This window comes from Excalfactoria chinensis, chromosome 2, assembly GCF_039878825.1.
Source record: "Excalfactoria chinensis isolate bCotChi1 chromosome 2, bCotChi1.hap2, whole genome shotgun sequence".
Lineage (NCBI taxonomy): Eukaryota > Metazoa > Chordata > Aves > Galliformes > Phasianidae > Excalfactoria > Excalfactoria chinensis.
In genome coordinates this window covers 544,145-565,896 of record NC_092826.1, presented here as the reverse complement: position 1 = coordinate 565,896, position 21,752 = coordinate 544,145, and the positions used below count along the sequence as shown (strand labels likewise).

At 50.5% G+C, this 21,752-nt stretch overlaps 1 protein-coding gene across 3 annotated transcripts; it reads right to left on the bottom strand.

Moving 5' to 3' along the window:
- Positions 1 to 12,376: 12,376 nt before the first annotated feature.
- Positions 12,377 to 19,889, bottom strand: VPS28 (VPS28 subunit of ESCRT-I). Of its 3 annotated transcripts, none has more exons than XM_072329495.1 (4): positions 19,824 to 19,889; positions 18,606 to 18,697; positions 15,209 to 15,327; positions 12,377 to 12,405 (listed from the first exon to the last, which is right to left on the bottom strand). In XM_072329495.1, the coding sequence occupies exons 1-3, from the start codon at positions 19,860 to 19,862 to the stop codon at positions 15,210 to 15,212; spliced, it is 249 nt and encodes an 82-aa protein (XP_072185596.1). In that variant the 5' UTR covers positions 19,863 to 19,889; the 3' UTR covers positions 12,377 to 12,405; position 15,209. The 3 variants fall into 3 exon arrangements, with proteins under 3 accessions (XP_072185596.1, XP_072185595.1, XP_072185594.1); XM_072329494.1 differs by lacking the exon at positions 12,377 to 12,405 and adding an exon at positions 13,138 to 13,199 and having other exon boundaries at positions 15,196 to 15,327; XM_072329493.1 differs by lacking the exon at positions 12,377 to 12,405 and adding an exon at positions 15,015 to 15,035 and having other exon boundaries at positions 15,188 to 15,327.
- Between the last annotated feature and the right edge of the window lie 1,863 nt (positions 19,890 to 21,752).

Sequence of the window (21,752 nt, the reverse complement as noted above, 5' to 3'; positions counted from 1 at the left end):
TTATGGGGTCATTGATGCTGTTATGGGGTCGTTGATGCCGTTATGGGGTCATTGATGCTGTTATGGGGTCATCGATGCTGTTATGGGGTCATTGATGATGTTATGGGGTCATTGATGTTCTTATGGGGTCATTGATGCTGTTATGGGGTCAATGATGCTGTTATGGAGTCATTGATGCCATTATGGGGTCATTGATGATGTTATGGGGTCATTGATGCTGTTATGGGGTCATTGATGCTGTTATGGGGTCATCGATGTTGTTATGGGGTCAATGATGCTGTTATGGGGTCATTGATGTTCTTATGGGGTCATTGATGTTCTTATGGGGTTGTTGATTAAACGGCTGCCATGGAGACGGATGGGGTCATTCGAGGTCATTGTGGGGTCACTTGGGGTCATTTGGGGTTACATGGGGTCATTTAGGGGGGTCACTTGGGGTCAGTGAGGGGTCACTTGGGGTCAACGCTCCACAATTAGTTTGGGGTTCAGCCTGTTGGGATTTTATTGCCCGGCCCCACAACAAGGAGACCCCATAGAGCTCAATGGGGTCAATGGGGACACTATGGGGTCAATGGGGACCCTATGGGGACTCTATGGGGTCAGTGGGGTTGATGGGGACCCTATGGGGTCAGTGGGGTCAATGGGGACACTAAGGGGTCAATGGGGACCATATTGGGACTCTGTGGGGCCAATGGGGACCCTATGGGGACTCAATGGGGTCAACGGGGACTCTATGGGGTCTGTGGGGTTGATGGGGACACTATAGGGTCAATGGGGACCATATGGGGACTCTATGGGGTCAATGGTGGCACTATGGGGTCAGTGGGGTTGATGGAGACACTATGGGGTCAATGGGGACTCTATGGGGTCAATGGGGATTCTATCAGGTCAGTGGGGTCGATGGGGACACTATGGTGTCAATGGGGACCCTATGGGGACTCTATGGGGTCAATGGGGACTCTATGGTGCCAGTGGGGTCCATGGGGACACTATGGGGTCAATGGGGACTCTATGGGGTCAATGGGGACACTATGGGTCAATGGGGATACTATGGGTCAATGGGGTCAATGGGGACTCTATGGGGTCAATGGGGACTCTATGGGGTCAATGGGGATACTATGGTGTCAATGGGGTCAAAGGGGACACTATGGGGTCAATGGGGACTCTATGGGGTCAATGGGGACTCTATGGGGTCAATGGGGACACTATGGGGTCAATGGGGATACTATGGGTCAATGGGGTCAATGGGGACTCTATGGGGTCAATGGGGACTCTATGGGGTCAATGGGGATACTATGGTGTCAATGGGGTCAAAGGGGACACTATGGGGTCAATGGGGACTCTATGGGGTCAATGGGGACTCTATGGGGTCAATGGGGACACTATGGGGTCAATGGGGATACTATGGGTCAATGGGGTCAATGGGGACTCTATGGGGTCAATGGGGACTCTATGGGGTCAATGGGGATACTATGGTGTCAATGGGGTCAAAGGGGACACTATGGGGTCAATGGGGACTCTATGGGGTCAATGGGGACTCTATGGGGTCAATGGGGACACTATGGGGTCAATGGGGATACTATGGGTCAATGGGGTCAATGGGGACTCTATGGGGTCAATGGGGACTCTATGGGGTCAATGGGGATACTATGGTGTCAATGGGGTCAAAGGGGACACTATGGGGTCAATGGGGACTCTATGGGGTCAATGGGGTCAAAGGGGATACTATGGGGTCAATGGGGATACTATGGGTCAATGGGGTCAATGGGGACTCTATGGGGTCAATGGGGACACTATGGGTCAATGGGGATACTATGGGTCAATGGGGTCAATGGGGACTCTATGGGGTCAATGGGGACACTATGGGGTCAATGGGGATACTATGGGTCAATGGGGTCAATGGGGACTCTATGGGGTCAATGGGGACTCTATGGGGTCAATGGGGATACTATGGTGTCAATGGGGTCAAAGGGGACACTATGGGGTCAATGGGGATACTATGGGGTCAATGGGGATACTATGGTGTCAATGGCGTCAAAGGGGACACTATGGGGTCAATGGGGATACTATGGGGTCAATGGGGATACTATGGGTCAATGGGGATACCATGGGGTCAATGGGGTCAAAGGGGACACTATGGGGTCAATGGGGACTCTATGGGGTCAATGGGGATACTATGGGTCAATGGGGTCAATGGGGACTCTATGGGGTCAATGGGGACTCTATGGGGTCAATGGGGATACTATGGGTCAATGGGGATACCATGGGGTCAATGGGGTCAAAGGGGACTCTATGGGGTCAATGGGGACACTATGGGTCAATGGGGATAGTATGGGTCAATGGGGTCAATGGGGACTCTATGGGGTCAATGGGGACTCTATGGGGTCAATGGGGTCAAAGGGGACTCTATGGGGTCAATGGGGACACTATGGGTCAATGGGGATACTATGGGTCAATGGGGTCAATGGGGACTCTATGGGGTCAATGGGGACACTATGGGTCAATGGGGATACTATGGGTCAATGGGGTCAATGGGGACACTATGGGGTCAATGGGGATACTATGGGTCAATGGGGTCAATGGGGACTCTATGGTGTCAATGGGGACTCTATGGGGTCAATGGGGATACTATGGGTCAATGGGGATACCATGGGGTCAATGGGGTCAAAGGGGACTCTATGGGGTCAATGGGGACACTATGGGTCAATGGGGATAGTATGGGTCAATGGGGTCAATGGGGACTCTATGGGGACAATGGGGACTCTATGGGGTCAATGGGGTCAAAGGGGACTCTATGGGGTCAATGGGGACACTATGGGTCAATGGGGATACTATGGGTCAATGGGGTCAATGGGGACTCTATGGGGTCAATGGGGACACTATGGGGTCAATGGGGATACTATGGGTCAATGGGGTCAATGGGGACTCTATGGGGTCAATGGGGACTCTATGGGGTCAATGGGGTCAAAGGGGACTCTATGGGGTCAATGGGGACACTATGGGTCAATGGGGATACTATGGGTCAATGGGGTCAATGGGGACTCTATGGGGTCAATGGGGACTCTATGGGGTCAATGGGGACACTATGGGGTCAATGGGGATACTATGGGTCAGTGGGGTCAATGGGGACTCTATGGGGTCAATGGGGACACTATGGGTCAATGGGGATACTATGGGTCAATGGGGTCAATGGGGACTCTATGGGGTCAATGGGGACTCTATGGGGTCAATGGGGTCAAAGGGGACACTATGGGGTCAATGGGGATACTATGGGGTCAATGGGGATACTATGGGTCAATGGGGATACCATGGGGTCAATGGGGTCAAAGGGGACTCTATGGGGTCAATGGGGACACTATGGGTCAATGGGGATACTATGGGTCAATGGGGTCAATGGGGACTCTATCGGGTCAATGGGGACTCTATGGGGTCAATGGGGACACTATGGGGTCAATGGGGATACTATGGGTCAATGGGGTCAATGGGGACTCTATGGGGTCAATGGGGACTCTATGGGGTCAATGGGGATACTATGGTGTCAATGGGGTCCAAGGGGACACTATGGGGTCAATGGGGACTCTATGGGGTCAATGGGGACACTATGGGGTCAATGGGGATACTATGGGTCAATGGGGTCAATGGGGACTCTATGGGGTCAATGGGGACTCTATGGGGTCAATGGGGATACTATGGTGTCAATGGGGTCAAAGGGGACACTATGGGGTCAATGGGGACTCTATGGGGTCAATGGGGACACTATGGGGTCAATGGGGATACTATGGTGTCAATGGGGTCAATGGGGACTCTATGGGGTCAATGGGGACTCTATGGGGTCAATGGGGTCAAAGGGGACACTATGGGGTCAATGGGGACTCTATGGGGTCAATGGGGTCAAAGGGGAAACTATGGGGTCAATGGGGATACTATGGGGTCAATGGGGATACTATGGGTCAATGGGGATACCATGGGGTCAATGGGGTCAAAGGGGACTCTATGGGGTCAATGGGGACACTATGGGTCAATGGGGATACTATGGGTCAATGGGGTCAATGGGGACTCTATGGGGTCAATGGGGACTCTATGGGGTCAATGGGGTCAAAGGGGACACTATGGGGTCAATGGGGACTCTATGGGGTCAATGGGGTCAAAGGGGAAACTATGGGGTCAATGGGGATACTATGGGGTCAATGGGGATACTATGGGTCAATGGGGATACCATGGGGTCAATGGGGTCAAAGGGGACTCTATGGGGTCAATGGGGACACTATGGGTCAATGGGGATACTATGGGTCAATGGGGTCAATGGGGACTCTATGGGGTCAATGGGGACTCTATGGTGTCAATGGGGTCAAAGGGGACACTATGGGGTCAATGGGGACACTATAGGTCAATGGGGATACTATGGTGTCAATGGGGTCAATGGGGACTCTATGGGGTCAATGGGGACTCTATGGGGTCAATGGGGTCAAAGGGGACTCTATGGGGTCAGTGGGGACACTATGGGTCAATGGGGATACTATGGGTCAATGGGGTCAAAGGGGACACTATGGGGTCAATGGGGACTCTATGGGGTCAATGGGGACACTATGGGGTCAATGGGGTCAAAGGGGACACTATGGGGTCAATGGGGACTCTATGGGGTCAATGGGGACACTATGGGGTCAATGGGGTCAAAGGGGACACTATGGGGTCAATGGGGACTCTATGGGGTCAATGGGGACTCTATGGGGTCAATGGGGTCAAAGGGGACACTATGGGGTCAATGGGGATACTATGGTGTCAATGGGGTCAAAGGGGACACTATGGGGTCAATGGGGATACTATGGGTCAATGGGGTCAATGGGGACTCTATGGGGTCAATGGGGACTCTATGGGGTCAATGGGGATACTATGGTGTCAATGGGGTCAAAGGGGACACTATGGGGTCAATGGGGACTCTATGGGGTCAAAGGGGACACTATGGGGTCAATGGGGACTCTATGGGGTCAATGGGGTCTTCATAGCTATGCCTACACATCTTGTTTTTCCCTTTAGGCCGTCCTTGTTTCTCGCTACATATTTTGTCCTTAGCTACATGTCTATAGGGTCCCATTGGTGTCTATGGGATCACACTGAGATCTAAGGGGTCACGTTGGGGTCTATGGTGTCCCATTGATGTCTATGGGGTCTTATTGATGTCTATAGGGTTCCATTGGCATCTATGGGGTCACATTGATGTCTATGGGGTCTTATTGATGTCTATAGGGTTCCATTGGCATCTATGGGGTCACATTGATGTCTATGGGGTCTTATTGATGTCTATAGGGTTCCATTGGCATCTATGGGGTCACATTGATGTCTATGGGGTCTTATTGATGTCTATAGGGTCCCATTGGCATCTATGGGGTCACATTGATGTCTATGGGGTCTTATTGATGTCTATAGGGTCCCATTGGCATCTATGGGGTCACATTGGGGTCTATGGGGTCCTATTGCTGACTATGGAGTCACATTGGTGTCTATGGGGTCACACTGATGTCTATGGGGTCCCATTGGGGTCTATGGGGTACCATTGATGTCTATGGGGTCCCATTGATATCTATGGGGTCCCACTGATGTCTTTGGGGTCCCATTGAGTTCTATGGGGTCCCATTGATGTCTATGGGATCCCATTGATGTCTATGGGGTCACATTGGCGTCTATGGGGTCACACTGGGGTCTATGGGGTCACATTGGTGTCTACAGGGCCACATTAAGTTCTATGGGGTCCCATTGAGTTCTATGGGGTCCCATTGAGTTCTATGGGGTCCCATTGATGTCTATGGGGTCACATTGAAGTCTATGGGGTCACATTGATGTCTATGGGGTCCCATTGAAGTCTATGGGGTCACATTGATGTCTATGGGGTCCCATTGTGGTCTATGGGGTCCTATTGTTGTCTATGGGGTCCCATTGTTGTCTATGGGGTCCCATTGTTGTCTATGGGGTCCCATTGATGTCTATGGGGTCCCATTGATGTCTATAGGGTCACATTGATATCTATGGGGTCCCATTGTTGTCTATGGGGTCCCATTGATATCTATGGGGTCCCATTGATGTCTATAGGATCCCATTGTTGTCTATGGGGTCCTACTGTTGTCTTTGGGATCCTATTGGTGTCTATGGGGTCCCATTGTTGTCTATGGGGTCCCATTGATATCTATGGGGTCCCATTGATGTCTATAGGATCCCATTGTTGTCTATGGGGTCCTACTGTTGTCTTTGGGATCCTATTGGTGTCTATGGGGTCCCATTGTTGTCTATGGGGTCCCATTGATATCTATGGGGTCCCATTGATGTCTATAGGATCCCATTGTTGTCTATGGGGTCCTACTGTTGTCTTTGGGATCCTATTGGTGTCTATGGGGTCCCATTGTTGTCTATGGGGTCCCATTGATATCTATGGGGTCCCATTGATGTCTATAGGATCCCATTGTTGTCTATGGGGTCCTACTGTTGTCTTTGGGATCCTATTGGTGTCTATGGGGTCCCATTGTTGTCTATGGGGTCCCATTGTTGTCTATGGGGTCCCATTGATATCTATGGGGTCCCATTGATGTCTATAGGGTCCCATTGATGTCTATAGGGTCACATTGAGTTCTATGGGGTCACATTGATGTCTATGGGATTACATTGGGGTCTATGGGGTCCCACTGATGTCTGTGGGGTCACATTGGGGTCTGTGGGGTGCCATTGATGTCTATAGGGTCCCACTGGTGTCTATGGGATCACATTGAGATCTATGGGGGCACATTGGGGTCTATGGTGTTCCATTGACGTCTATGGGGTCTCATTGATGTCAATGGGGTCACATTGTTGTCTATGGTGTCCCATTGATGTCTATGGGGTCCCATTGATATCTATGGGGTCCCATTGATGTCTATAGGGTCCCATTGATGTCTATAGGGTCACATTGAGTCCTATGGGGTCCCATTGATGTCTATGGGGTCACATTGGGGTCTATGGGGTCCCATTGATGGCTATGGGGTCACATTGATGTCTATAAGGTCACATCGGCGTCTATGGGATCACATTGAGATCTATGGGGTCCCATTGGTTTCTATGGGGTCCCACTGATGTCTATGTGGTCACATTGGGGTCTATGGGGTACCATTGATGTCTATGGGGTCCCATTGAGGTCTGTGGGGTCCCATTGATGTCTATAGGGTCCCATTGAGTCCTATTGGGTCCCATTGATGTCTATGGGGTCACATTGGGGTCTATGGGGTGATATTGGGGTCTATGGGGTACCATTGTGGTCTATGGGGTGCCATTGATGTCTATGGGGTCACATTGGCGTCTATGGGGTCACACTGGGGTCTATGGGGTCCCATTGAGGTCTATGGGGTCACATTGGTGTCTACAGGGCCACATTAAGTTCTATGGGGTCCCATTGAGTTCTATGGGGTCCCATTGATGTCTATGGGGTCACATTGAAGTCTATGGGGTCACATTGATGTCTATGGGGTCCCATTGAAGTCTATGGGGTCCCATTGATGGCTATGGGGTCACATTGAAGTCTATGGGGTCACATTGATGTCTATGGGGTCACATTGAGTTCTATGGGGTCACATTGATGTCTATGGGATTACATTGGGGTCTATGGGGTCCCACTGATGTCTGTGGGGTCACATTGGGGTCTGTGGGGTGCCATTGATGTCTATAGGGTCCCACTGGTGTCTATGGGATCACATTGAGATCTATGGGGGCACATTGGGGTCTATGGTGTTCCATTGACGTCTATGGGGTCTCATTGATGTCAATGGGGTCACATTGTTGTCTATGGTGTCCCATTGATGTCTATGGGGTCCCATTGATATCTATGGGGTCCCATTGATGTCTATAGGGTCACATTGAGTCCTATGGGGTCCCATTGATGTCTATGGGGTCACATTGGGGTCTATGGGGTCCCATTGATGGCTATGGGGTCACATTGATGTCTATAAGGTCACATCGGCGTCTATGGGATCACATTGAGATCTATGGGGTCCCATTGGTTTCTATGGGGTCCCACTGATGTCTATGTGGTCACATTGGGGTCTATGGGGTACCATTGATGTCTATGGGGTCCCATTGAGGTCTGTGGGGTCCCATTGATGTCTATAGGGTCCCATTGAGTCCTATTGGGTCCCATTGATGTCTATGGGGTCACATTGGGGTCTATGGGGTCCCATTGATGACTATGGGGTCACATTGGGGTCTATGGGGTGATATTGGGGTCTATGGGGTACCATTGTGGTCTATGGGGTCCCATTGAGGTCTATGGGATCCCATTGATGTCTATGGGGTCACATTGGCGTCTATGGGGTCACACTGGGGTCTATGGGGTCCCATTGAGGTCTATGGGGTCACATTGATGTCTATGGGGTCCCATTGATGTCTATGGGGTCACATTGATATCTATAGGGTCCCATTGAGTCCTATAGGGTCCCATTGAGTCCTGTGGGGTCCCATTGATGTCTACGGGATCACATTGAGGTCTATGGGGCCATTGATGTCTATGGGGTCACATTGGGGTCTATGGGGTGACACTGGGGTCTATGGGGTACTATTGATGTCCATGGGGTGCCATTACTGTCTATGGGTTCCATTAATGCCTATGGGGTTACATTGGGGTCTATGGGGTCACATTAAGTTCTATGGGGTCACATTAATGTCTATGGATTCCCATTGGTGTCTATGGGGTCACATTGGTGTCTATGGGGTCCCATTGTTGTCTATGGGGTCCTATCGTTGTCTATGGGATCCTATTAGTGTCTATGGGGTCCCGTTGTAGTCTATTGGGTCCCATTGAGTTCTGTGTGTCCCATTGATGTCTATGGGGTCCCATTGATGTCTATGGAGTCCCATTGAGTTCTATGGGGTGCCATTGATGTCTATGGGGTCCCATTGATGTCTAGGGTGTCCTATAGATATCTAGGGTGTCCCATTGGTTTCTATGGGGTCCCATTAGGGTCTATGGGACCCATTCTTGTCTATGGGTCACATTGATGTCAACGGGGTCCTATTGGGATCTATGGGGTCATTTTGGAGTCTATGGGGTCCTATTGATGTCTATAGGGCCGCATTGATGTCTATGTGTTCCTATTTGTCTCTATGGGATCCTAATGATGTCTATGGAGTCCCATTGATGTCCAAGGGTTCCATTAATGTCTATGGGGCCCCACTGTTGTCTATGGGGTCCCATTGATGTCTATGGGGTCCCATTGATGTCCATGGTGTCCCATTGGTGTCTATGGGGTCACATTGAACCAGGTTCTGGTTCTGGTTCCGGTCCAGTTGTGGTTCCGGTCCGGTTCCGGTCCCATTGGGTCCAATGGACCCCATCAGTCCCATTGACTCCATGCAGTTCCCATTGACCCCATTGATGCTTGACCCCATATCCCCTTCAGGTTCTGGTTCTGGTTCTGGTTTTGGTCCGGTTCTGGTTCTGGTCCCATTGGGTCCAATTGGGCCCCATTGACTCCCATTGACTCCATGCAGTTCCCATTGACCCCATTGATGCCTTATTGACCCCATATCCCCTTCAGGTTCTGATTCTGGTACCGGTTCTGGTTCCCGGTCCGGTTCCGGTCCCATTGGGTCCAATTGGCCCCATTACTTCTATAGACACCCATTGACTCCAATGTGTTTTATTCCCCCATTGACTCCATGCAGTTCCCATTGACCCCATTAATGCCTTATTGACCCCATATCACCCTTCAGGTTCCGATTCTGGTTCTGGTCCGGTTCTGGTTCCGGTCCCATTGGGTCCAATTGACCCCATTGACTCCCATTGACTCCATGCAGTTCCCATTGACCCCATTGATGCCTTATTGACCCCATATCCCCTTCAGGTTCCGGTTCTGGTTCTGGTTCTGGTCCGGTTCTGGTTCCGGTCCCATTGGGTCCAATTGACCCCATCAGTCCCAATGACTCCATGCAGTTCCCATTGACCCCATTGATGCTTTATTGACCCCATATCCCCTTCAGGTTCTGGTTCTGGTTCCGGTCCGATTCCGATCCCATTGGGTCCAATTGGGCCCCATTGACTCCCATTGACTCCATGCAGTTCCCATTGACCCCATTGATGCCTTATGGACCCCATATCCCCTTCAGGTTCTGGTTCTGGTTCCGGTTCTGGTCCCATTGGGTCCAATTGACCCCATCAGTCCCATTGACTCATTGCAGTTCCCATTGACCCCATTAATGCCTTAATGACCCCATATCCCCTTCAGGTTCTGGTTCTGGTTCTGGTTCTGGTCCGGTTCTGGTCCCATTGGGTCCAATTGGGCCCCATTGACTCCATGCAGTTCCCATTGACCCCACTGATGCCTTATTGACCCCATATCCCCTTCAGGTTCTGGTTCAGGTTCCGGTTCTGGTTCCGATCCAGTTCTGGTTCCGGTCCCATTGGGTCCAATTGACCCCATTACTTCTATAGACACCCATTGACTCCAATGTGTTTTATTCCCCCATTGAACTCCATGCAGTTCCCATTGACCCCATTAATGCCTTATTGACCCCATATCCCCTTCAGTTCTGGTTCTGGTTCCGGTCCGGGTTCTGGTCCCATTGGGTCCAATTGGGCCCCATTGACTCCCATTGACTCCATGCAGTTCCCATTGACCCCATTGATGCCTCAATGACCCCATATCCCCTTCAGGTTCTGGTTCTGGTTCCAGTTCTGGTTCCGGTCCCATTGGGTCCAATTGACCCCATTGACTCCCATTGACTCCATGCAGTTCCCATTGACCCCATTGATGCCTTATTGACCCCATATCCCCCTTCAGGTTCTGATTCTGGTACCGGTTCTGGTTCCGGTCCGGTTCCGGTCCCATTGGGTCCAATTGGGCCCATTACTTCTATAGACACCCATTGACTCAATGTGTTTTATTCCCCCATTGACTCCATGCAGTTCCCATTGACCCCATTAATGCCTTATTGACCCCATATCCCCTTCAGGTTCTGGTTCTGGTTCCGGTTCTGGTCCCATTGGGTCCAATTGCGCCCCATTGACTCCCATTGACTCCATGCAGTTCCCATTGACCCCATTGACGCCTTATTGACCCCATATCCCCTTCAGGTTCTGGTTCTGGTTCTGGTTCCGGTCAGGTTCCGGTCCCATTGGGTCCAATTGGGCCCCATTGACTCCCATTGACTCCATGCAGTTCCCATTGACCCCATTGATGCCTTATTGACCCCATATCCCCTTCAGGTTCTGGTTCTGGTTCCGGTTCTGGTTCTGGTTCCGGTCCAATTCAGTACCAAGCCCAATAGACCCCATTAGTCCAATGACTTTTATTGGCCCCATTGACTCCCATTGACTCCATGCAGTTCCCATTGATCCCATTGATGCCTTATGGACCCCATATCCCCTTCAGGTTCTGGTTCTGGTTCCGGTTCTGGTTCTGGTCCCATTGGACCCAATTGACCCCATTACTTCTATAGACACCCATTGACTCCAATGTGTTTTATTCCCCCATTGACTCCATGCAGTTCCCATTGACCCCATTGATGCCTTATTGGCCCCATATCCCCTTCAGGTTCTGGTTCTGGTTCCGGTCCGGTTCTGGTCCCATTGGGTCCAATGGACCCCATCAGTCCCATTGACTCCATGCAGTTCCCATTGACCCCACTGATGCCTTATTGACCCCATATCCCCTTCAGGTTCTGGTTCTGGTTCTGGTTCTGGTTCTGGCTCCGGTCCGGTTCCGGTCCCATTGGGTCCAATTGACCCCATCAGTCCCTGGTTCCGGTTCTTGTTCCAGTCCCATTGGGTCCAGTTGGGCCCCATTGACTCCCATTGACTCCATGCAGTTCCCATTGACCCCATTAATGCCTTATGGACCCTATATCCCCTTCTGGTTCTGGTTCTGGTTCTGGCCCGGTTCTGGTCCCATTGGGTCCAATTGGGCCCCATTGACTCCCATTGACTCCATGCAGTTCCCATTGACCCCACTGATGCCTTATTGACCCCATATCCCCTTCAGGTTCTGGTTCTGGTTCCGGTTCTGGTTCTGGTCCCATTGGGTCCACTTGGCCCCATTGACTCCCATTGACTCCATGCAGTTCCCATTGACCCCATTAATGCCTTATTGACCCCATATCCCCTTCAGGTTCCGGTTCTGGTTCCGGTTCTGGTTCTGGTCCCATTGGGTCCAATTGGGCCCCATTGACTCCCATTGACTCCATGCAGTTCCCATTGACCCCATTAATGCCTTAATGACCCCATATCCCCTTCAGGTTCTGGTTCTGGTTCCGGTTCTGGTTCTGGTTCCGGTCCGGTTCTGGTCCCATTGCGTCCAATTGGCCCCATTGACTCCATGCAGTTCCCATTGACCCCATTAATGCCTTATTGACACCATATCCCTTTCAGGTTCTGGTTCTGGTTCCGGCCCGGTTCCGGTTCTGGTCACATTGGGTCCAATTGGGCCCCATTGACTCCCATTGACTCCATGCAGTTCCCATTGACCCCATTGATGCCTTAATGACCCCATATCCCCTTCGGGTTCTGGTTCTGGTTCCGGTCCGGTTCTGGTTCTGGTCCCATTGGATCCAATTGTGCCCCATTGACTCCCATTGACTCCATGCAGTTCCCATTGACCCCACTGATGCCTTAATGACCCCATATCCCCTTCGGGTTCTGGTTCTGGTTCCGGTCCGGTTCCGGTCCCATTGGATCCAATGGACCCCATCAGTCCCATTGACTCCATGCAGTTCCCATTGACCCCATTGATGCCTTATTGACCCCATATCCCCTTCAGGTTCTGGTTCTGGTTCCGGTCCGGTTCTGGTCCCATTGGGTCCAATTGGGCCCCATTGACTCCCATTGACTCCATGCAGTTCCATTGACCCCATTGATGCCTTATTGACCCCATATCCCCTTCAGGTTCTGGTTCCGGTTCTGGTTCCTGGTCCCATTGGACCCAATGACCCCATTACTTCTATAGACACCCATTGACTCCAATGTGTTTTATTCCCCCATTGACTCCATGCAGTTCCCATTGACCCCATTGATGCCTTATTGGCCCCATATCCCCTTCAGGTTCTGGTTCTGGTTCTGGTCCGGTTCTGGTCCCATTGGGTCCAATTGGACCCCATTGACTCCCATTGACTCCATGCAGTTCCCATTGACCCCATTGATGCCTTATTGACCCCATATCCCCTTTAGGTTCTGGTTCTGGTTCCGGTTCTGGTTCTGGTTCCGATCCGGTTCCGATCCCATTGGGTCCAATTGGGCCCCAGTGACTCCCATTGACTCCATGCAGTTCACATTGACCCCATTAATGCCTTATAAAGCCCATATCACCTACAGGTTCTGGTTCTGGTTCCGGTCCAGTTGTGGTTCCGGTCCGGTTCCGGTCCCATTGGGTCCAATGGACCCCATCAGTCCATTGACTCCATGCAGTTCCCATTGACCTCATTGATGCCTTATTGACCCCATATCCCCTTCAGGTTCCGGTTCTGGTTCTGGTTCTGGTTCTGGTTCCGGTTCCGGTTCTGGTCCCATTGGGTCTAATTGGCCCCATCAGTCCCATTGACTCCATGCAGTTCCCATTGACCCCAATGATGCCTTAATGACCCCATATCCCCTTCAGGTTCTGGTTCTGGTTCCGGTTCTGGTTCTGGTCCCATTGGGGTCCAATTGGGCCCCATTGACTCCCATTGACTCCATGCAGTTCCCATTGACCCCACTGATGTTTATTGATCCCATATCCCCTTCAGGTTCTGGTTCTGGTTCTGGTTCCGGTCAGGTTCCGGTCCCATTGGGTCCAATTGGGCCCCATTGACTCCCATTGACTCCATGCAGTTCCCATTGACCCCATTAATGCCTTATGGACCCCATATCCCCTTCAGGTTCCGGTTCTGGTTCTGGTTCCGGTCCGGTTCTGGTCCCATTGGATCCAATTGACCCCATCAGTCCCATTGACTCCATGCAGTTACCATTGACCCCATTGATGCCATATTGACCCCATATCCTCTTCAGGTTCTGGTCCGGTTCTGGTTCCGGTCCCATTGGGTCCAATTGGGCCCCATTGACTCCCATTGACTCCATGCAGTTCCCATTGACCCCATTGATGCCTTATTGACCCCATATCCCCTTCAGGTTCTGGTTCCGGTTCTGGTTCCGGTCCCATTGGGTCCAATAGGCCCCATTGACTCCCATTGACTCCATGCAGTTCCCATTGACCCCATTAATGCCTTGTGGACCCCATATCCCCTTCAGGTTCTGGTTCCGATCCGGTTCTGGTTCTGGTCCCATTGGGTTCAATTGGGCCCCATTGACTCCAATGTGTTTTATTCCCCCATTGACTCCATGCAGTTCCCATTGACCCCATTGATGCCTTATTGACCCCATATCCCCTTCAGGTTCCGGTTCTGGTTCTGGTTCTGGTTCCGGTCCAATTCAGTACCAAGCCCAATTGATCCCATTAGTCCAAAGACCTTTATTGACCCCATCAATCCCATTGACTCCATGCAGTTCCCATTGACCCCATTAATGCTTTATTGACCCCATATCCCCTTCAGGATCTGGTTCTGGTTCTGGTCCCATTGGGTCCAATTGGCCCCATTGACTCCCATTGACTCCATGCAGTTCCCATTGACCCCATTAATGCCTTATTGACCCCATATCCCCTTCAGGTTCTGGTTCTGGTTCCGGTTCTGGTCCCATTGGGTCCAATTGGGCCCCATTGACTCCCATTGACTCCATGCAGTTCCCATTGACCCCATTGATGCCTTATGGACCCCATATCCCCTTCAGGTTCTGGTTCTGGTCCGGTTCTGGTCCCATTGGGTCCAATTGGGCCCCATTGACTCCCATTGACTCCATGCAGTTCCCATTGACCCCATTGATGCCTTATTGACCCCATATCCCCATTAGGTTCCGGTTCTGGTTCTGGTTCCGGTTCTGGTCCCATTGGGTCCAATTGACCCCATAAATCCCATTGACTCCATGTAGTTCCCATTGACCCCATTGATGCCTTATTGACCCCATATCCCCTTCAGGTTCTGGTTCTGGTTCTGGTTCCGGTCCAATTCAGTACCAAGCCCAATAGACTCCATTAGTCCAATGACCTTTATTGACCCCATGAATCCCATTGACTCCATGCAGTTCCCATTGACCCCATTGATGCCTTATTGACCCCATATCCCCTTCAGGTTCTGGTTCTGGTTCTGGTCCGGTTCTGGTTCCGGCCCGGTTCTGCTCACGCATGCAGGCAGCGGTTGAAGGCGTTATAGGCCGATTCCAGGTCGAAGAGCATCTGTCTCACCTGGTTGTCATCCAGCTCATCTGAGGCCGACATGGAGCTCAATGTCTGCAGCCTATGGGGCCGAACCACAACCCCATAAGGAACCCATAAGGAACCCATAAGACCCCATAAAGACCCTATAAGACCCCATATGACCCCATAAGACCCCATAAGGTCCCCATATGGCTCTATATGACCCCATAAGGCCCCATAGGCCCCATTAGGCCTCAGTAGGCCTCAGTAGGCCGCGTTAGGCCTCATTAGGCCCCTCTGAACCCTCTGACCCCATAAAGACCTCATAAGACCCCATAAGGACCCCATAAGACCCCATAAAATCCCATAAGGACCCCATAAGATCCCATGAGGACCCTATAAGATCCCATAAGGACCCCATAGGGACCCCATAGGCCCCATTAGGCTGCATGGGCCCATTAGGCCTCAGTAGGCCACAGTAGGCCTCATTAGGTCCCACAGACCCCATAAAGACCCCATAATGGACCCCATAAGACCCCATAAGACCCCATAAAGACCCTATAAGACCCCATAAGACCCCATAAGACCCCATAAGGTCCCCATATGGCTCTATACGACTCCATAAGGCCCCATAGGCCCCATTAGGCCTCAGTAGGCCTCAGTAGGCCGCGTTAGGCCTCATTAGGCCCCTCTGAACCCTCTGACCCCATAAAGACCCAATAAGACCCCATAAAGACCCCATAAGGACCCCATAAAGACCCTATAAGACCCCATAAAGACCCCATAAGACCCCATATGACCCCATAAGACCCCATAAGGACCCCATAGGCCCCATTAGGCCGCATAGGCCCCATTAGGCCTCAGTAGGCCTCAGTAGGCCCCATTAGGCCGCATAGGCCCCATTAGGCCCCATAAGGACCCATAAGACCCCATACGACCCCATAACAACCCCATAAAGACCCCAGAACAACCGGTAAGACCCCATAAGGACCCCATAAGACCCCATAGAACCCCATAAGACCCCATAAGGACCCTATAAGGACGCCATAAACACCTACAGGTTGCATAGGCTCCATTAGGCTGCAGTAGGCCTCAGTAAGCCTCAGTAGGCCTCATTAGGCCGCAATAGGCCGCATAGGCCCCATAAGACTCCATAAAGACCACATAAGACCCCATAACAACCCCATAAAGACCCCATAAGACCCCATAGGACCCCATAAAGACCCTATAAGACCCCATAGGACCGCATAAGACCCCATATGACTCCATAAGGACCCCATAGGCCCCATTAGGCCGCAGTTGGCTGCATAGGCCGCATAGGCCCCATTAGGCCTCAGTAGGCCCCATTAGGCCTCAGTAGGCCGCGTTAGGCCTCATTAGGCCCCTACTGACCCCATAAAAACCCCATAAAGACCCCATAAGACCCCATAAGACCCCACAGGACCCCATAAGATCCTATACGGACCCATAAGGACCCCAAAAAACCCAATAGGAACCCCATAGGCCCCATTAGGCCGCATAGGCCCCATTAGGCCTCAGTAGGACGCGTTAGGCCTCTTTAGGCCTCAGTAGGCTGCGTTAGGCCTCATAAGGCCCCACTGACCCCATAAAGACCCCATAAGACCCTATAAGACCCCATAAGGACCCTAAAGAACCCCATATGACCCCATAAAGACCCCATAAGACCTCATAAGACCCCATAAAGACCCCATAGGACCCCCATAAGGCCCTATAGGCCCCATTAGGCCTTAGTAGGCCCCATTAGGCCTCAGTAGGCCGCGTTAGGCCTCAGTAAGCCGCAATAGGCCTCATAGGCCCCATAGACCCCATAAATACTCCACAGACCCCATAAGGACCCCATAAAGACCCCCATAAAGACCTCATAGGACCCCATAAAGACCTCATAGGACCCCATAAGGACCCCATAAGACCCCATAAGGACCCTATAAGGACCCCATAAGGACCCCATAAGGACCCTATAGACCCATTAGGCCCCATAGGCCCATTAGGCCTCAGTAGGCCTCAGTAGGCCCCATTAGGCCTCAGTAGGCCTCATTAGGCCTCAATAGGCCGCATAGGCCCCATAGGCCCAATAAGACCCCATAATGACCCCATAAAGACCCCATAACAACCCCATAAGACCCCATAAGATCCCATAAAATCCTATGAGGACCCTATAAGGACCCCATAAGGCCCTATAGACCCCATAAGAACCCCATAGGCCCCATTAGGCCACAGTAGGCCGCGTAGGCCCCATCAGGCCTCAGTAGGCCGTGTTAGGCCTCATTAGGCCCCACCGACCCCATAAAGACCCTATAAAGACGCCATAAATACCCTATAAGGACCCTATAAGGACCCCATAGGACCCCATAAGGACCCCATAAAGACCCCATAGGACCCCATAAGGCCCTATAGACCCCATTAGGCCTCAGTAGGTACCATTAGGCCTCAGTAGGCCCCATTAGACTGCATAGGCCTCATAGGCCCCATTAGGCCTCAGTAGGCCACAGTAAGCCTCAGTAGGCCACGTTAGGCCTCATTAGGCCCCACTGATCCCATAAAGACCCCAGAAAGACCCCAGAAGACCCCATAAGATCCCATAAAATCCGATATGGACCCTATAAGACCCCATAAGGACCCTATAAGGACCCCATAAGGACCCTATAGACCCTATAAGATCCGATAGGCCGCAAAGGCCCTATTAGGCCGCATAGGCCTCAGTAGGCCGCGTTAGGCCTCATTAGGCCGCAATAGGCCACATAGGCCCCATAATGACCCCATAAAGACCCCATAAGGACCCTATAGACCCATTAGGTCTCAGTAGGCCTCAGTAGGCCATGTTAGGCCTCATTAGGCCCCACAGACCCCATAAAGACCCGATAAAGACCCCATAAATACCCTATAAGGACCCTATAAGGACCCCATAAGACCCCATATGACCCCATAAGGACCCCATATGACCCCATAAGGACCCCATAATGTCGTATAGGCCTCATAGGCCCCAATATGGCCTCAGTAGGCCTCAGTAGGCCGCAATAGGCCGCATAAGCCCCATAAGACTCCATAATGACCCCATAAGGACCCCATAAGGTCCCATAAAATCCTATAAGGACCCTATAAGGACCCCATATGACCCCATAAGGACCCTATAAGGACCCCATAAGGTCCTATAGGCCCCAAAGGCCCCATTAGGCCGCATAGGCCTCAGTAGGCTGCGTTAGGCCTCATTAGGCCGCGTTAGGCCTCATTAGGCCCCACTGACCCTATAAAGACCCCATAAGGACCCCATAAGACCCCATAAAGACCCCATAAGACCCCATATGACCCCATAAGGACCCTATAAGGACCTCATAAGGACCCTATCGACCCTATATGTACCAGTGCAGGACATGATGGCGGCCCTCGAAGTCGCTGGGCAGGGCGCTCATCCGGTTCATGGTCTCCAGCAGCTCCCGAAGGTCGGGTTGGATCTATGGGGTCAAGGGAGGTCAAAAGGTCACGTGGGGTCACGTGGGAGGAGGGGTCACTTGAGGTCATGTGGGGTTATATGGGGTTTATGGGGTTATATGGGTTATATGGGTTTATATGGGGGTATATGGGTTATATGGGGTTATATGGGATTATATGGGTTATATGGGGTTATATGGGGTTATATGGGTTATATGGGGTTATATGGGTTATATGGGGTTATATGGGTTATATGGGGCTATATGGGTTATATGGGGTTATATGGGGTTATATGGGGTTATATGGGGTTATATGGGGTTATATGGGTTATATGGGGTTATATGGGGTTATATGGGTTATATGGGTTATATGGGGTTATGGCGTTATGGGGTCATATGGGGTTATGGAGTTTATAAGGATTATGGGGTCGTATGGGGTTTTTATTGGGGTTATGGGGTTATATGGGGTTATGGGGTTTATGGGGTCCTTATGGGTTCCCTATGGGGTTTTATGGGGACTAATGGGGTCTTTATGGGGTCTGATGGGGTCATTATGGGGTCTATGGGGTCATATAGGGTTATGGGCTTTCTATGGGGTTATGGGGTCCCTATGGGGTCATATGGGGTTATGGGGTCCTTATAGGATCATATGGAGTTATGGGGTTTCTATTGGGTTTATGGGTTCATATGGAGTCTCTGTGGAGTCCCTATGGGGTCTATGGGGTTATGGAGTTATATGGGGTTATATGGGGTTATGGGGTTATATGGGGTTATAGGGTTTCTATTGGGGTTATGCAGTTATGGGATCATATGGCGTTATGGGGTTATAAGGCTATGGGATCATATGGAGTTATGGGGTCCTTATGGTGTTTATGGGGTTTCTATTGGGGTTATCTGGTCCTTATGGGATTATGGGGTTTATAGGGTTATGGGGTTATGGGGTTTATAGGGTTATGGGGTTATAGGGTTATATGGGGTTATAGGGTTATGTGGGGTTATATGGGGTTATATGGGGTTTCTATTGGGGTTATGGGATCCCTATGGAGTCTATGGGGTCATATGGGGTTATAGGATTTATGGGGTTATAGGGTTATGGGGCTATGGGGGTTATAGGGTTATATGGGGTTATATGGGGTTCTGGGGTCCAGACCTCATCCATGGCGCGGATCTCCAGGCGCAGTTTGTCCATAATGGTGATGAACAGCTGCAAGGGGGGGGCAAGTTATGGGCCATAACCCCATATACCCCCTATAACCCCATATGCCCCCTATAACCCCATATACCCCACTATAACCCTATAACCCCATATCCGGCCCCATATCCGACCCCATAACCCCATATCCGGCCCCATAACCCCATTAACACCCCATATCCCCTCCTATAACCCCATATAACCCCATATATAACCCCATATAGCCCATATAACCCATATAACCCCATATAACCCATATCCCCCATATTACCCCATATAACCCATATAACCCCATATAACCCCATATAACCCATATAACTCCATATAACCCATATAACCCCATATAACCCCATATAACCCCATATAACCCCATATAACCCCATATAGCCCCCTATAACCCCATATAACCCCATACAACCCCATATACCCCCATATAACCCCATATAACCCCATGTACCCCTATATAACCCCATACAACCCCATATAACCCCATATAACCCATATAACCCCATATAACCCCATATAACCCATATAACCCCATATAACCCATATAACCCCATATAACCCCATATAACCCCATATACCCCATATACCCCCATATAACCCCATATAATCCCCTATACCCCCATATAACCCCATATAAGCCCATATACCCCCATATACCCCATATAACCCCATAGAACCCCATATAACCCATATAACCCCATATACCCCCATATAACCCCATATAACCCATATAACCCATATAACCCCATATAACCCATATAACCCCATATAACCCCATATAACCCTATACCCCCCTATACCCCCATATACCCCCCTATATCCCCATATAACCCTATACCACCCATATAACCCCATATAACCCCATACAACCGCATATAACCCTATATAACCCTATATAACCCCATATACCCCCATATAACCCTATATACCCCATATACCCCCCTATATCCCCATATAACCCTATACCACCCATATAACCCCATATACCCCCATATAACCCCATATAACCCCATATAACCCCATATACCCCATATAACTCCATATACCCCATATAACCCCATATACCCCATATAACCCCATATAACCCATATAACCCCATATAATCCCATATAACCCCATATAACCCCACACAACCCCATATAACCCCATATAACCCATATAACCCCATATAACCCCATATACCCCCATATAACCCCATATAACCCATATACCCCCATATAACCCCATATAACCCATATAACCCCATATAACCCCATATAACCCATATACCCCCATATAACCCCATATAACCCATATAACCCCATATACCCCCATATACCCCCATATAACCCCATATAACCCCATATACCCCCATATAACCCCATATACCCCCATATACCCCATATAACCCATATAACCCCATATAACCCCATACACCCCCATATAACCCCATATACACCATATACCCCCATATAGCCCCATATAACCCATATAACCCCATATAACCCCATATACCCCCATATACCCCCATATAACCCCATATAACCCCATATACCCCCATATAACCCCATATACCCCATATAACCCATATAACCCCATATAACCCATATAACCCCATATAACCCATATAACCCCATATACCCCCATATACCCCCATATAACCCATATAACCCATATAACCCCATATAACCCCATATAACCCCATATAACCCTATATACCCCCATATAACCCCATATAACCCATATAACCCCATTATAACCCCATATAACCCCATATAACCCCATACAGCCCTTATAACCCCATTAACACCCCATATAACCCCATATATCCCATATAACCCCATATAACCCCATATAACCCCCCTATAACCCCCTATAACCCCATATAACCCCATATAACCA

Excerpts from the sequence above, each read along its gene's own strand:
- VPS28 (XM_072329495.1), bottom strand. The coding sequence starts at position 19,862 with ATGGACAAACTGCGCCTGGAGATCCGCGCCATGGATGAG. Across the intron at positions 18,698-19,823 it reads AGATCCGCGCCATGGATGAG|ATCCAACCCGACCTTCGGGA; the intron begins GTCTGGACCCCA and ends TTGACCCCATAG. Across the intron at positions 15,328-18,605 it reads CGCCATCATGTCCTGCACTG|GCTGCAGACATTGAGCTCCA; the intron begins GTACATATAGGG and ends TCGGCCCCATAG.